General features: G+C 46.7%; 1 protein-coding gene and 1 pseudogene across 2 annotated transcripts; both read left to right on the top strand.

Annotated features, from left to right (window-relative positions):
• Positions 1 to 73: 73 nt before the first annotated feature.
• LOC8023152 (growth factor receptor-bound protein 2) lies at positions 74 to 16,120 on the top strand. Of its 2 annotated transcripts, XM_029988527.4 has the most exons (5): positions 74 to 935; positions 7,136 to 7,233; positions 10,000 to 10,285; positions 11,215 to 11,250; positions 12,706 to 16,120. In XM_029988527.4, exons 1-5 carry the CDS (start codon positions 858 to 860, stop codon positions 12,877 to 12,879), a joined length of 672 nt encoding a protein of 223 aa, XP_029844387.1. In that variant the 5' UTR covers positions 74 to 857; the 3' UTR covers positions 12,880 to 16,120. The 2 variants fall into 2 exon arrangements, with proteins under 2 accessions (XP_029844387.1, XP_002399341.1); XM_002399300.5 differs by lacking the exon at positions 11,215 to 11,250 and having other exon boundaries at positions 192 to 935.
• LOC121833059 lies at positions 14,813 to 16,120 on the top strand (annotated as a pseudogene).
• Positions 16,121 to 16,972: the final 852 nt, after the last annotated feature.

Here is a 16,972-nt window from a genome sequence, read left to right as displayed (position 1 = left end):
ATTGTGGAGTGTCGCTGGTGGGGTATAATCGAACGCACGTTTAAATGGCCTGAATCGAAAACAAACAAAAGTGCGTCTATATAGAGCATTCTCAATGGCCATCTTTATAATTTCAGACCATATTTTTACTTAAAACCTACGACTGTACAAGTCCCATGTGCAAGGATAGTTTATAAACTCCCATGCTTTGCATACGACAAGAAGGAGCGAGTGAGCTCCGTGAGCTCACAACAGTCGGCGGTCCGTCCGCCTGAGAAAGTAGTTCCGCATAACTTCGCCGACAGCTGTTTTATTTTAAAAACAGCCTCTAAGCCTTGTTCCAAACTTGAACCCCCTTTATAATATCCTAAATTATTCGTTACAATGGGCTGCATTGCACTCGACATGTTTTTCTGAAACGCATAATCTCGAGTGTCGAATGCCTTCTTGCTTTTTAATCTGGAAAAACGTGGACCACTCCGCGCAGTCATTTGCTGCTCTGTGTTTTTCGAAATGAAAGTTTGTGTTGATAGGTGCTGGCGGCTGCCGAGTTTTTAACCTTTGGGGGAAAAACGTTGTTGTGATCGTGTTTTTTTCTTTTCTACGGCGAAGCTGTGTCCGCGACGGAGCTTCGATAACCAGCGACGTGCCTGACCCAAGACTGCGACACCGACAACGCGGCCGAGCGACGGAAATCAAAAGCGGACTACATATCGCCGTCTCGTGAACTGTGGGGTTTCTCCCAGCCCGAACGACGAGTCTGCTGGGCTAAGCCTAGCCAGACCTCTTTTTTTGGTGGGCCAGCCCTTTTTTTTATTATTGCTAATATTCGTGGTGTGGTGGTGTGTGTGGTTCGACATTTAGGTGTACTACGAAATATGGAAGCCATCGCAAAGCACGATTTCAACGCGACGGCCGACGATGAACTGAGTTTTCGCAAAGGCCAAGTGCTAAAGGTAAGGCTTTTTGTTTTGTCTTTTTTAGCGTCCGATTCGGTTGACGTTTTTGAGCGAGCTTAGCTAAAACGTGCAGCGTCTCACGGATTGCGGTAATTGTTTTTCGATCTTTTCTTACTGTTTATCTCGACGGTGATTGTTCGATTGGACGAATACTTAGTGGCCAGTGGTCGTCGTGTGTGGTCTTGTCCACGGGAGTGCATGGCCTCTTTTTTTTTTTTCTTTTCTGCGCTTTGTCCAGTTTTTTTTCTTTCTCTCTCTTTTTCTTTTTTTTGCGCTTGTATCGTTATCAAGGACGTTTATTTCCAGTGGGGAACAGTAATGCTGATGGACTTTTTGTCTGGGGCGATGGCTTCATCCACACAAAAAGAGTACCGGTGTTCCTTTTTTTAGGTTTCTTTCGTAATAACTATCTTTTTTTTTTTTTCCTCGTTTGTTTGAACGGAAGCGGAGACAGAAAGATGTCGGAAAGCGAACAACAAAAGAAAAAAAAAAAAAGTGGTTCCTCGTCGTCTGCGACCTTTTGCTTCTCTCTTAAAGCGACCTGCTCGTAAATTTGGTGAGCTTCCTCCCCGCTACGCTTTTTCCGTCAAAACGGCACGCAGATTACATTTCTCCTCCATTTCTTGCGCACTAGGAAGCGTGTTTTATAACAGCTTCCTGCGTTTAACGGTGACGACAACTTTGTCTTCCTCTAGAATGTCGTCGCCTGCGACGCCCGCTTCCTCACTCGGTGTTTTTTTTTCTCATCGGCGCTGTGGTCTCCGTTTTACAATGAAACGCATCGGCGTCTCGTTGTAAAACGGAGACCACAGTTCCATGTCTCTTATTTTGCATCACGCAAAACGGCAACAGGTAATATCATCTGAAAAGGTCCAAAAAAAAGAAAGCTCAAACCAAAAGTTCAGAAACAAAGAGTTCCCAACGTTTCGGGATCGACTTGACTCCTTCTTCAGGGGTGACTAAAAATGGAATGGGACAGCGCGATCTCCTTCGAATTGTTCCCCAAACCAGACAGATTTATGTCGAAGATGTTTACTTTCATCTGAAAAGGTTCTTTATGGAACTGGTATATTTCTGTAAAATAATATAACCACAGAACAGCTCTCCAAGCAATGTCATATGCATCAATACTCTTTCTCGGGAGCAGAGTAGCGCAATCTAGAACGCCGTCTCTCGGCGACTAGCGGCGAACGCCCGGAGGTTCCAACTGCGGTCAGATATGCATGGAGAACGTGAGAAAATCGTTGTTTCTTCAGTTTTGTGGGGATGTACGGAATGGCAATCATTTTTGACATAATAATGAAACATTTTAGAATAATTTGCGATAAGTTTTGTGCCATACAAGGACGTAACTTTTTAAAAAAAATTGCCCGAGCGGCATCATGCAGCAGACGACACGGCGACGTCACACCATTCACGTGACCCGCTCCGGCCAACCCGAAAAGCCCATCTCCGCTGCGAGAAAAAATCGTCTGCTTCAAACGCCATTGCCTTGGAAATTGCCTTCTCAAAATTTGCACACGCATCCGATATTATTAAAACTTTAATAAAGTGTTTAGCGCTTTACTAACTTCACGGCAGGCTAGTTTTGAAAAATGTGAACTCGCCGTTAGTTTTTTAATCAGCCGTGTTATGTCGATCTCCATGTATTCTCCCATAGGGCGGGCCGCCTCCTGGAACCCTGAGTACCACGTGACTCGCGCCGAGCCGCTCTGTTGGCCATGTGGTCGGCAAAACACGGGGTTCAAAGGATTGCACTACTCTGCTCCGTAGGAGCTATATAGTGCTCTAGGGACAACACGTTGAAATAATGATGATGTGAAGTATATAATAAAACACCTGGAACAAAATAAATATGTGTGTAATTATAATGCAAAGGTGCAAGCGAGCTGGACAGGTATCACAAAAATGATTCCTGGAAATGATTCCAAGAGGGACAAACACAGTCACCGGATGGATGGATGGATGGATGAATCCGGCGGAGCCCTTTGGATCGGGCGGTAGCTTGCTCCACCTAGCCATTTTGTTTTACCCTTTAAGCTTAGAATATATAAATGTGAAATCTATATTCACTCTGCACTGAAAAGAAAGCGAGGCTATAAAAACCCCTTGCCACCCTTTCCGGAATTCAGCGCCATCTGGTGGCTCAAAGGACACTTTAACTTTTACCGTACTAATGGCGGCAATGAACCTGTAGTCTGCTGTGTTTTATGGGGCACCGTCACTTTCGCAAGTCTGACAAAAGAGAATTTGCACCTCACTGTACAGTTCTTACTCAATCTCTGTCAGTGTCGATGTCGAAAAAAAAATGCAACCAGTCAGAACGAAGCGTTGATCCACATTGACGCCTTGTTAAAAGGAAAATGGTCTTATACATCAAGGGTCTTTGAAGCCAATTGTGTGCTATTCATAGAAGGACTGGGCCCGAGTTACAAATGAATGCTTACACAGCTCTTGCATCCCATTCCTGCTCCGTATCGCTCTGACGTCTCGAGTGTAGAGGGTTTGAATTATCTGTTTAGAAGCATTTTCAACTTCTTTGTTCATCAGTGAACAGAAGGCCACCATTAGTATAGCACGTATGCCTTCTTTTCAGATGATGATAGTGATCAAAGTGGCCAGACTGAATTATGGAAAGGGTCATTGGAGAGGAAACAAAGCGATGCAGCATGCTACGACGGCTTTGCATAACAACACAATCACGTTTTCTAATTTAAAAGAAAAAAAGATTGTCAGCATCCTTTATTTCTGAAGTTTTATAATGCGCAAAATGCAGTATATTTAAAAAGACCTTGACACCCCCCCCCCCCCCCCCCCCCCTCCGAAAAAAAAAAAAAAGTTTTTTTTTTTTTGTTACCCAATATATATTTTGCTGCAGTGTTACGTATATTTTAATTAAGGCAAAAAATTTAACCGCTCGAAACCGAAACACGAGCACACACATGGCCGGATGTCACGTAGCTACACTCCAGGGCTCTTTTTTTTTTCTCCGCCTCTTTATTGTGTAAGCAGACGACTACAAATTTGCGTGCACCGTTTTTCGTGAGATTGTTTCGCACTTGTATCCATTCCGCTCTATGTTCTGCGCTCGAAGATCGATTGGCCGGTACAATGAACAACAGTTCCTAAGTAATGGCCCCCTATCCGTCGCAACGTTGGTTCGTTGTGCGCTGCCATCGTGTCGTCCAGCCTGCGGTACGTCGTCATATTGGGATTGGCGTGTACATGTACTTCCTTTAATCTGTGCAATTTTTTTTTTTTTTTTTTATGAACATGTTTGCAGCTTTTTGAGGCCACAAAAATGGGGTTTATATTCTTTTATATTTCTGATATTGAATGTGTTCTTTAGATGACCCACGACTTCGAATATACCTTGTACACGCAGTTTGAAAGCCACATGACCATGGAAAAGAGTGAGGGTGGCTAAAACTGACCAAGTTTCGACTGGCCTTTGGCGTATCCAGGGGAGGGGGAGGAGGCTTGTAAGGTTTCAGCCACCCCCCCTTCCCCCCCTCCGGAAATCCAGCCATCCCTATAATACAAGACATGCACCCTGGCCCCCTCTCCCCCCTTCCATACCTACCCCAATTCATGGACATGCCAACAACCTCAACCCCCCTCACCTCCCCTTGAAAAAAATTTCTGGCTACGCCACTGCTACCAGCTGTTTTCGGGCAGAAATAAAATGAATTTTGAGCCGCAAATTGCATTCTGGGTAGTTGGCCTTTTATACGTCGTGTTCAAATAAAAACCTTAGCGAGCATAAATACCCTGTCAGTGTTTCTTTAAAGAAAGCAATTGTATAAATTTTTTAGAAGACATTTAACATTCATTTCTGTGAGCGTAGAAGCACCTATATCTTCATTAGCTTATCTGCTAAATTTAGCAGGTAAACTGACGGTACACAGGTATTAGGACGTCAATTTCCCCGCTAAATTAACCGTAAAATGCACCAACGACAGACGGACAAAATATTGGGATTGGGAGGTTTTGTGACAAAGCATTTGGGGTGCTTTCAAGAGACGTTTCCCCTTCCGCAGTCACGGTGCCCGCGTTTGAGCACCTCTGGGTGTCAGCCAGCAACAAACTGTTAGCGGGGGAGTCGGCGGTTGTGTTAATGCTTGGCGCCCAACCGCTTGCCGGATCATCGGCCATGCGTGGCGTCGCTACGTTCGGCTCCGAAACATTGCGACAGCTCTTCCTGCTAATTGAGCGTCATTTGTTGTCGGTTGCTTCGGGGGATCACCTCTGACGCGGTGTTTGAAGAACTCCCCGAGAGCGTGATTTGTATCTAATTAAAAGCGCAAGTCTCGCAGTGTTGAGCAAGGCATGCATATCGGCTCCGATCACATGCATGGCCATGCATGTGATCGGAGCTCGATATGCTTTATAACTAAAAGTACATGGACTGAGTAAAAGAAAACAGACAGGCACCGGCTCTGACTTACAACTAAACTTCATTGGTGCTTACATCGACTATAACTACAAGTACTGCCAAAACCAGCCGAATTGGGGAAAGTGTAGTTGTAGGTCAGTGCTGGTGTTTGTCATCTTTTACTCTTTCAATGTCGTTGCACTGTTTGTAATGTTAATAATGAACCAACAAGCCCACTTGTCTACATTATTTCTTCTATAACCTTTGTAGCTGATGTGTCGAATAACCCCAAATTTATTTATTTATTGACAGCTCAAGTAGGAAACAATTTGGATGCAATGTATTTTGTGTAACATACCGAGGCACATCTCTGGTTTTTCTGTTTTTTTTCTTTGTGTGTGTTATTGGCACGCAACTGTTTGTTGTGCTCGGTAGAAGTCTAAATACTAATTGCGTGGTTTTTTCTTTTTTGGCATGAAGGTATAATTGTTTTTCTTTTTTGCTTTAGTTCTCATAGCTTATTATATTAGTGTCTATTTAGGACAAATTGTTACAGTAGGCACTTGCACGACCGGTGAATTTGCACTAACCTAATGCCGCTGTCTTCAGCTGAAACGTGTAAATATAGGTTCATTTCAGCCGGATTACGAAATTTTCAGAAATGCGACCTGTACAAGTTGACCGGTAGACATATGCGGTGCCCTCGACTTTGTGAAATCACCTTTTTAACAAACTTTCCAATGGCCATTTCGATCAGGACACAAGAACACTGCATTGCCCTATTTCACGGCAATCATTGACCCATAATCATTTCATATTACACGATCCACGCTCGAGGTCGCCGTAGGTGACTTGGAGGGTGTCATTAAAAAGACACTCACCCTCTGCAATTCTGTTTCTGTGGCGCTAACCAACTCGCCTTCCTCATAGCGCACAGTTCGTCCTCCAAAGAATGGACAACTCGCCTTTTAGACGTTAGCCGCTAATGTCTCCGTGTCGTTCAGTAGCTCGTAGAGGAATATTGTAAGCGACGAAGAGACAAAAGCGGAGTCGCCCCCAAAAGACGTCGATTCTTAGCTCGTTCTGACCTCAGAACTACCACTTTGAGCGAGCAGAAAGAGCCAAACTGGTCCTTTCCGTCTTTTTTCGAGAACGGTGCAGCTGTTGCAGTTTCATTTTGTGGGCCGGTCAGGTCGGCGGTGCCTATCTCTTCCGAAGCATAATCACAAGGCTGCTATCGGACGCACTTTGAAATGGGGCGAGAATTCTGTTTGGACACAGGGAGGGGATGGGAGTGGGGTCAGAGTCAATCTTGTCTCGGGCTTACCGAAGTTGGCAAGCTCGTTGCTCCACTGCCCAATAGTTCCAACTTTTTTCTTTCTTTTTTTTGCTGTGTGTGTGTGTTAGTGTGCAGAACCGAGTGAAATTCTCATACAGTCTGTCTCAGTGCAATGTAGACATGGTTTTGAAATACTGGCGTCAGACATAACGATTAATCCCTTAATATTTTGCGGAAATATAATGTTCGGAGATCTTCTATTTCGAGGATTAAGGGTCGATAACATTGAAGTGTTTTAACGCGAGATACGATCGGGGTTTCCTTTTTAGGCCGACTGCACTAGTTTCAGGATCGCGGCAGTGGTCAATTGACGCGCAGCACAGGCCAGTTAATGTGGTCGGCGGTCTTGCCGAGCGTCAGACTCAGAGCCCCCGACGTGTATGTTAGCGCAAACGGTGCAACTCCAAAATGCCTTGTGCCGCGCAGCACGAACGCTGCGGAGGTGCGGCGTCGAAGTGACGGGAGGGGCCACTCTCCTTGCAGGTCCTGAACATGGAGGACGACATGAACTGGTACCGGGCCGAGCTCGATTCCAAGGAGGGACTCATTCCTAGCAACTACATCGAGATGAAAAAACACGAGTAAGTTGCGCCGCCTAAACGACAAGGCCCAAACTCCCCCCCCCCGCATGTAGTCACTTCCACGCAGCGCTGCCTAGCTTGAATGAGCGTCACCTGTGGTGCATCTTGTGGTGTACTGCAACGGGCGCTACGCTAGCGTGTGGCGACACCACGACGGACGCATCTGCCTCTTCGAGGGGTCTCTCGTCGATCTTTGCTGCTCGTGCCGGGTCAGGTCGGGGATGCGCTGACGACGACGTAATGTATGGGCCTTTTGTTCTAGGTGGGGTTGGTTGTGCCCCTCACTTGTCTCTTTTTGTTTTGATCGGTACAGAGTGCCTACACGGTCGGTGCTAATTTCGGGCACAGTAGCCGGGGTGGGAACCCCGGGAAAGTGGGGTACTCGGAGACGTTACGTCTCCTTGCATTCGTGTAGTGTGCTTTGTCTGTCTTATTAATTAACCGTCTAGCGGCAATGTAGCCCAACGAGGCTGTGCCACGTTTGTAGCACTACCAACTAAAGGCTGGTTCGCACGCTCGCGACCGAAGAGGCTCGAAACCGCTTCTTGAGCCTCTGGTAACTGCTTACGACCAGTTGTAAGTAGCTTGTAATCTGGCCCCAACGCTTTTCAACTGCGTGGATAGAAATTGGCGTAGCTTTGCTTCTCTATGTGTATGGACTCGATTTGTGTCGCTTATTTGGTATGCAGTTTCCCTCTGCATAAGGATTTAAATTTGCGCTTCTTGCTTTTATGTAACGATGTTATGCAACCCGTACAGCATGTGCAACGCCTGTGGGAGAGCGCTCGAGGTATGACGATGACGACGACTTTCCGGACCCCAGAAATGGGTCTACTTGGCTCCTCATTGTCTCGACTCTGCTCGTCGCCCGACATGTTTTCTACATTGCTTTGTTGAGCGCGGATCCGATTCAGCTTGTCATTGGATTGACTATACTATCTCTTCTACGAGCGGGAGCGAAGCCTGTTCAACGAACGCAGCCACATTGCATGTAAGACGCATTCTCTCAACGAACGCGTAGCAGGCCCGCTCAAAGCGTCGTAGCTTGTCCTTCGCTCGGACTCGCAGCGTGGCTCGCTGCCGTACATTGTCGCATTGTCCTGTCTCTTCGTCACGGGTGGTCGGCGACACAGTCCTTAGATAAGCTGGTCAGAAATCTTTTCGTTGCGCGTAGTGGGAACATTTTCTCTAGGGACAAGTTGGTGCAACAAAGGCACGCTGTCGCCGTTGGGAGTCGGCCAATCCGTTCGCTTGGAGAACCTAACAAATGGACGTGGGTTTGGAGAAGCCGTGGACGATGTCACCGGATGTGACTATTCTCTCGCGAAACCCCACGGATCTAAAAGATGAATGGCTGGAAACACCGTCTATATTCGAGACCTAGGGGTCGTACTATTTCAGAATAATTGAAATACCGTGTGAAGGGTGCTACACCTGCCTTTCAAAACATTACCAAAACTTTCTATATTTCAATTTTCAAATTTTTTTTATTATTTTAACGTGGATTAGGGTTGTTAGTGGTAACAACGGCTACTAGGGTGGAAACCACCGCAGTTTCCAGACCAGGTAGTTTGTTTAGGGACCGCGTCACTTATTGCATATCTCAAACAACAATTCAAGCTCGTTACGAGGCAGCGTCCGGATGTAGTTTTAAAGGGGTACTGCGACAAAATTTTAGCACCTGTTTGACTGTGTACACGTGAACCCCGTTTTGGACACACCACGAAGACACCAACTTTTTGCTCAAAAAGACTAAAACATTGTTGAAAAGGAATTAACCGAATGTTGTTACGTCACTCAAGTTGAAATCGGCGCCGCAACGGGGAAGTGCAGCGGCAAGTCGCTTGCGTGCGAGCCCTGTCGAACCTTGTTGAACTGGATTTCCCTTCTCTCCCGCACCAATTCAACTCCTGCGGGCAGGGGCAACTGAACCTACCAGGTTGAAATGCATCTCGGGAGTGCCCGAGACGCATTGCGTTCGTGACGTCATGCTTTCCCACGGCTGAGGCTGCATAAAAGCTGGCGGGGTGTTGTGAGCTTCTCCACTTGGTGGCGTCAACGCATTAACAACCTGGCCGTTTCAGTTGCCCCTCCCCGCTCCCCGCAGGGGTTTAATCGGTGCGGCAGAGAAGTTTTGCCATCATACTTCCACGGAGCGGCGCTGCCTTTAAGTGTAGAGTGGCGTAAAGTATTTCGGTGTATTCCTTTCAAATGTTTTGGTGTCCTTTCGAGCAGAAAATTGGTGTCTCTGTAGTGTGGCCAAAACGTGGTTGGCATTTAGACAATAAAATAGGTGCTAGAATTTGGTTGCGGTATACTTTTAACGGTGCCTGGAACGTCAGTCCCAACATCATTCCATCAACTCAGTTTGCAAACTCCCACGGAGAGCGTGATGCCTTCTAAAACACGCGCCGACACACGTCAGTTTCCGCTGGTGACCCCATGATTCGGAAATACTGTTTGAAGCGTCGTCCTTCTTGGCCACCGTGGCCGTGTTTTGAACCGCTGTTGCAAGATGCGCAGCAGCGAGCAAGAAGATTGGCTCTTCGAACAGCGTCAACCCGGTAGAGGGGTACGAAAAGCGATCACGCTCTCCGTGGGAGTTTGCCAACCGAGTTGATGGAGTAACATTGGTCAGTCCCGCGCCCCAGTCCCGTACCCCAACGACACGGAGCGTGACCCGACTCCCGAGCTTTCGAGAGCGCGAGTATGGGGCACGCCGTCTCCAGGTCGACTCATAACCTCGTCGTTGCCCCGCGGTTTCAGCTGGTACTACGGCCGCATCACGCGTGCGGACGCAGAGAAGCTGCTGTCGAACAAGCACGAGGGGGCCTTCCTGATCCGGGTGAGCGAGAGCTCCCCCGGGGACTTCTCGCTGTCGGTGCGCTGCGGGGACGGGGTGCAGCACTTCAAGGTCCTGCGGGACACCCTGGGCAAGTTCTTCCTCTGGGTGGTCAAGTTTGCCTCCCTCAACGAGCTGGTCGAGTACCACCGGTCGGCCTCCGTCTCTCGCTCCCAGGACATCAAGCTTCGGGACATGCACCCTGAGGAGGTGGGTGCCATTCGTACACTGGCTGGTTGTGGGAACCTCCCCGGGGAATAGCGTGGTCATCCTTTCCGAAAACTCCCGCTGCCTCAAGCGTTCATGCATAGAAAAGCAACGAGCGCTTGCTGGAGGCCGGGCATTCGCAGCGAGCGCGTCTTGCGGCTGACCGGAAACCATGGCACAATACCCTCCGGCCAGAGCTGTGTGGTTTCATGGGTGGCGCCGTATTATGCGGGATTTTCGCGACTCTGTGATGGCCCACGGCCACGATTGTTGGTCCTGACCTTGAGCCTCCAAGTGCTCGCCGAACCCTGACGCGTCGCTCGTTAGGCCTTCCCAAAGTTGTTCGTTTTGGCCATCGGCTGCGCTGACCAGTGGATGATTATGGCACACCCACCCCCCCCCCCCCCCCCCCCCCCCGTTTACTGACTCGGGGTTATGGCGGCCGTTGTTTTGACTGATGACGTGGTTTAGCCGACTGTCTGCCAATCGTCGTCGAGGTTGTCTGCTATGAGGTGAGCCAGCATGAGGTCATCTAGCTACGAAGTTGTTTGCTTCAGATTGATTGGATAGAATTTTAGAAAAGAAACTTCTTAGCAGACGACTGGGACTGGGACGACCTTCTAGAAAACGACAATGGGAAAAAGGATGCGAGCTGATTACGAATCAGACTAAAATACAGTAAACAAGGTTGTTGTATTTCTTTGTTTGGACATGGCAATGTTTAGGGGCAGGAGCTTTTGTTCTATGGTGGAGAGATAGCTTTGAATGGTTTGTTCCTACTGTGAACGTACACCCTGCAGAAGTGATCTGATAGTACCATTAAGTATGCAAGATTATTTGCCAAAAGAGCTTGCCTCACCTTTTCTGATGAACACTGTTCCGAATGTTCGTCGTTGCGTCTTTCCTCATGCAACCTAACATTTGTCTTCTAGGGAACTGGCACGAGCAATCTTTGTAATCAAACCAAGGTAGTAATGCTTTCCATTCATATCTTTGTCTTCATAATTCTGTACAGCATACACAATCTATCTTTACTTTCTGGACTTTTTTTTCTTATTGGAACTAGGGGTCACAGTGTAATTGTGCCGTCCGCTTTGTTTGTTGGTGTATAGTTCTCTCTTTCTGCAACTCTGATTTGGTGTGTGAGACGACGTGAAGTCTTCTTTGTCTCCTGCTCACATTATCTACTCCAGTGGTTCTCGCCCATTGATGTTTCGGGGACCCCTTTGTGGATTGGTGGAGATGATGGAGAATCTTGTTTGTGGTAGGGGAAGGGAAAGGTATAGGTTAATTGTGATAATGATATAATAAATGAATATAGCTAAGGGTTAGTGTGAAGTAGACTCCTCTCATTGACATACGAGAAAACTCACCTGAAAACTGGAATGTTTCTTCTCAGTTCGAAAAAAAAGACAACTCTTATTGTTGGGCTTGACTGGTGAGGCAGGGCTTTGCAGACCCCTAGAATGCCTTTGCGGACCCCCATTTGAGAACCACTGGTCTACGCAATCGACAGTAAGGCTATCTTTATCTGCCACTAGATATATGTGGATGTCATTGCTAGCACTCGTGCGGTACCCATTACACGTGATGCTTTGTTGGCATTGCTATTCATATCTTGTTCCTTTGCTTTCTCATTACGTCAATTCAGTGTTTGAAAATATAGACAAGTCTACATTACTCTCTGCTAAATTATCGGTTGTATAAAGCAGACCACGTCAAGCTTGTCTGGGGTGAAGCTGTTGTTCTGTTTGCAAGTCTCATTGTTGTCTGCTGTCATGTTCTAGTACCATTTACTGCAGCGTCATCCTCTACAACATTATCTGTTTGACGTCTTCTGCCGTGGTATCAGTCGCTAGAGCTTTGGTTCCGTGTCCTTTCCCAGTCCGGTCCTTCATCTATGACCTACTGAACCGTTGTCATCTGCTCTTCTTTTTTAACGCAGAATGTGTTTAAGATCCCCGAGGAAAGTGTGACGGAACGCTAGGGAAATTGTTATGAAATGTTACAGGTAAATTGAAAAGAGAGAATAAATTTGAAACGCGCTCCAATTGGAGTCGAACCAATGACCGCATGATTGTTAGCACAACGTTTTACCATTGCGCCAATTGACAGGGAGACACAAAGCTAGCTAACTTTGTCTCTATTAATTAACCGGTTGAACACCAGCATTCAACGTTCAGCGGCCGCATTCAAACGATTAATGGTATTCAACGAGACAATGGGGACGTACCCACCATCACATAAAAAAGGACAAAATTTGGAATAAAATAACATGCTATACCCAAAGAAAAATTAAAAAAGAACTAAAATCCAGATACTACAAGCTCTAGAGAATGCCGCGAGAAACACATTCTGTGTATGCCGACTTGGTCCTCAAGATTAACATAAATAGACCATTTAATTTTATTTTTTTATCGCAGTGTCTGGTGCAGGCCATGTACGACTTCCAGCCCCAGGAGACTGGAGAACTGGAGTTCCGCCGCGGCGACATCATCAATGTGCACGACCGCTCCGATGCTAACTGGTGGGAAGGAGAGATCGGCCCCCGCAGGGGATACTTCCCCGCCACATACGTCGTGCCGTACCACACATAACCCCTCCGTCCGTGCCCTATTGCCCTCTATGCTCCCGTGTCCTCGCTTTTTTGTTCCTCTTTTTTCTATTGTTCCTCCCCCTTTTTCCTGTATGGCCTTCCCTAGCATCTCTTGGAGAGGCTAGGAAACATTGGGATGGGATGTTTCTTTCCTAGGTCCTTAATATTTCCTGGGTCAACCCTAGCATCCCTTGGTTAGGCTAGGAAAGCTTAGGAGGGTACATCTCTTTCCTGGGCCGCTAGTATCTCCTGGGTTGATCGTAGCATCCCTTAGGGAGGCTAGGGAAGCTTGGAGGATTAGGAGGGGATATCTCTTCTCTATGTCCCCAATTGCCCCTGGTTTGAAAAGTCCTAGTGGAAGGAGATGGTCAGTGGTGTGGCAGAGTGCTGTGTCAAACTGATGAGAGAGAAGATGTGTCCTAGTTTTTCTCTTTCCCTGTGTGCACATCCCTCAAGAGGCTAGGGAAGCTTGGGAGGGCATATCCCTTCCCTAAGTTCTTAGTATGCCTCGTGTTCAAATTAGGGAACAAAAAGACGGGCAGTGTGGTGGCATCTGCTGCCTCAAACTGGTCTGGAGGGGATGTACGCTAGGCTAGGGAAGCATAGGAGGAAATATTTCTTCCCTAGATCCCTGGTATCCCCTGGATTGGAAAGTTTTAGGGAAGGAGACGGCCGATGGTGTGGTGGCATCTGCTGTGTCCAACTGGTGGAGAGGGGATCTGTGCGCTTCTCTCTCCTTTTCTTATTGTGCCCTTCCCTAGCATCCCTTGGGAGGCTAGAGAAGCTTGGGAGGGGATATCTCTGTGTAGGTCCCCGGCATCCCCCGAGTTGGAAAGTTCTAGGGAAGGAGACGGCCAGTGGTGTGGTGCCGTCTGCTGTGTCAAACTGATGGAAAGGAAATGTATGCTGTTCTCTCTCTCCCCTTTTCCTTGTGTGGACTTCCCTCTATCCCCTGGGAGGCTAGGGAAGCTTGAGGGGGTTTGGGAGGGGATATCTCTTCTCTAGGTCTCTGTATCTTCTGGGTTGGCAAGTCCTAGGGAAGGAGACTACCGGTGGTGTGGTGGAGTCTTCTGTGTCAAACTGGTTTAGAGGGAATGCCTGCTCTTCCCTCTCTGCTTTTCAGGCCATCTGCTCTGTTATGTGTCTTTTGGAGATCTTTTTTTTTTTTTTCTGTTTTCCCTAAAAATATGTGTATTTCGTGTACATAATGGAAAGACGCGCGGCAGGCGTGCGTGACACAAAGTGCAACTGAAGAATGAGACTGCTGCCCATGATCAAGGTGTCCGCACGTTGCCGTCGTCCTCTGCAAAGAGTTTTTTTGTTTTGACTTCTTACAAGCTGCCCAATTTTTTTCTCTTTATTTTCAGTTCTGTGCCTTTTGGTTTTTAAGTGTTTTTGTTTCAAACATGCGTTGTGTTTTGTGGGAGACCGTGTGCAACACTTGTCCTCAGGTTCAAGTGCAGAACGGCCTGTAAATATTCAAATCGTTTCGTTTGTTACGTTTAGCATCGCATTTTTTAGCTGCCCTCGTTATTTCCATGGCACGTTTTGTTCATTTTGGTAATATTGTCTTTGCATTGCAGATTTTTTTTTTAATGCTGTTTCAACATCTTTGCGTTAGCCCGTTGTGTGCTTCTTTTTTTTTTTTTTTTTATCGCCTTTTTCCTAGAATTGCAGTCCACCGGAACAAAAAGATAACCCACAGTGCGAAGAGAGGCTCGAGTCTTGTGTTATCGTCTGCTTGCCGATCGGCTGGTGTGGTGTTGCGGAGTTTGTTTTGTCTAGTCAGCCTCCCCATGAACTTTTACATTTTGTTGTGCTCACCCTTTTCGCATTATTTGGTAATGTGTGCATGCATTGTATGTATATTTGGCCCCTAGCACAAGTTTCAAATCTTCAATAAACTTCCCTCTTTTTTTTTTTTGTTGTGCACAATGCTTTGTACCATTGTCAAAAAGATTGACAGAAGCAGGCCAACCCTGCCTCGTTTGTGTCGTCTGCCAACTCTGGTCTCCTTTCGTCTGCTTGTTTGTTTGTGTCTGCCTGCAGGGTTTACGGTATTTAGTTTGGCTTCGACGTTTCACGTGTGTCTAGCAGGCTCGCAGTACTCTGCGAGACCTCTTGCCATCCTTTTGGAACTGTCTGTTACTCTGTGTTTGTTTGTACTGGCATTTCTGCTGCGCAGCAGTGGAGGTCGTCTGCTGCTTTGCCTCTGTGTGGTGCTGCGTCTGCCACTTTTGGACCCCTGCCACCAGAGTGTCCCGCTTCCAGTTTGGGCTCGCAGCATCGCAAACAAAAGTGCAGGAAACGAAGGAAGGAGGACGCTATTTTTAATTTTGCGGAAGCAGTGGCTGCGGTTTCTGAGCTGGACAAGCAACTGTTCTTTTTTCGTGTTTTTGCGGTTGAGCGGGGTTAATGCTAGTTTACTTTTTATTCTTTGTCTTCTACTTGAGGAAATGAGAGTGCTTTGCATAAGGCTTCCATGAGCGTAGTGCTGGTGACCAAACGTGGTGCTTTTTGCACGTTTTCTGGGGGCTGCTCAGAAGCAGACGACGGGTTTGGCATCGTCTGCCAATCATCAAGGCTGACTGTGTGTGTATGTGCTCTGGGTGTGTGTCTGTGTGTGCAAGTATGTGCAATGCTTGTGAAAGTTTGTTTTGTGGAAACATTGAGGGAGAAACGCTACGCAGTGCAAGTGCATTTTCTGGGGCAGTGTCGAATAAGATGTGTTGTCAAACAACAGTTTTAGTTTCCTTCTAAAGGCGTTTGTTTTACATTGCTACGAGCCCAAAGTACAATCGTCTGATTTTACATCAATTTGACAGGTGTAGAAACCGAGAAAAAAACAAAAAAACTCTCTTGCAGCAGTTCTTTGCAGTTGTTTCTGTTCACCAGATTTAAGTCGAAGAGAAAAATGTTTTGTACATATGGCATATACACATGCAGTGGGAAGTGCAGTATTTCTATGCTTTGCCCTTTGTTAGTTCGTCTGGGACTGTGCGACGCGTGTGCACTTGTTTGCGAAGCACGGTCGGTGATGTTCAGATGCGATGGCTCACAAGTGACTTTTTTTTTTTTTTTTTTTTTGTGTGTTTGCTGAACAAGCTACGTGAGGGTCGGGACGATAGTTGGAGACAGCGCGGGGATTCCTTGGTGCTTATTTGGCGTGGTGACTTTTTTTTTTTTTTTGTCAAATCTGTATACGCGCATTGTGAATAAAAACCTGTTACTTCAGAGAACGAGATTTTATCTGGGTCATGTCAGTCCTTTGCCATGGTGCTTGCTGCTTTATATGTTGTATTTTTTATTGTAGAAAGTGCAGCTCCATTACATCTGCATACTTGAAAGAGAACTGGTTTTTCGGGGGCGAGGTAGCAGGCAACGTTGTGGGAGCGTTTCGATGCCTTAGTTTTTTACTCTTTCGAAGCATTCTAGTATTTACGAGAACTTCCTAAGTAACTTGAGATTTGAGATCAAAATGGAATCGCGCTAGAAAGCTCTTGAGTTTACATTTGTGCAGTTTGCTTTGTGCTTGAGGCAAAACAAACCAGCGAAGTTTTCTGCAAACAAAATGACCCGTGTGTCGTCACTACTCCAAACAAACCGTTGCTATGGGTGAATGCATGAGACGATTTCGCTTCGAAAACGGTCGTTCAAAAATCGAACGTGGAATTTCTACCTCTAAAAAGAATAGATATTGGAAGCCTAGATTTCGCAACACGGCAAAAGTTTGCCGAGAATCGCGTGGAACATTTGCGACGGCAACTTCCGGTCCTGAGACGTCTTGAGAAGTTGAGATCCTTGAGATCGCTGCTGACGAACGCACACGCCATGAAAGTATGCCGTCTGCAGTAGTTTGAATCGTTTGCATATTATTACGATTTTGATCTTGTTTTATTGGGAACATGGCAGGTCTAAGAAAACTCAACAGGTTTACAAAGACGAATTGTATTTGCGTGCGATATACTGTGGCGAAAATCACACGTATGAAGATCTGCTAAAAAAAAAATGCAGCGAGAGAAGCATCTGTTTAGAGCATGATATCGAAGCAGTGTCGGCCCCTTTTTGATTTTCCAGTTGACGTGCATTGTAAT

The sequence above is a fragment of the Ixodes scapularis genome, unplaced genomic scaffold, assembly GCF_016920785.2.
Source record: "Ixodes scapularis isolate PalLabHiFi unplaced genomic scaffold, ASM1692078v2 PGA_scaffold6__148_contigs__length_123643588, whole genome shotgun sequence".
Taxonomy (NCBI): Eukaryota; Metazoa; Arthropoda; class Arachnida; order Ixodida; family Ixodidae; genus Ixodes; species Ixodes scapularis.
The sequence above is the reverse complement of the archived record's forward strand: the minus strand, read 5'-3'. Positions and strand labels throughout refer to the sequence as shown.

Excerpts from the sequence above, each read along its gene's own strand:
- LOC8023152 (XM_029988527.4), top strand. The coding sequence starts at position 858 with ATGGAAGCCATCGCAAAGCACGATTTCAACGCGACGGCCGACGATGAA. Across the intron at positions 7,234-9,999 it reads ATCGAGATGAAAAAACACGA|CTGGTACTACGGCCGCATCA; the intron begins GTAAGTTGCGCC and ends CCGCGGTTTCAG. Across the intron at positions 10,286-11,214 it reads GGGACATGCACCCTGAGGAG|GGAACTGGCACGAGCAATCT; the intron begins GTGGGTGCCATT and ends TTTGTCTTCTAG.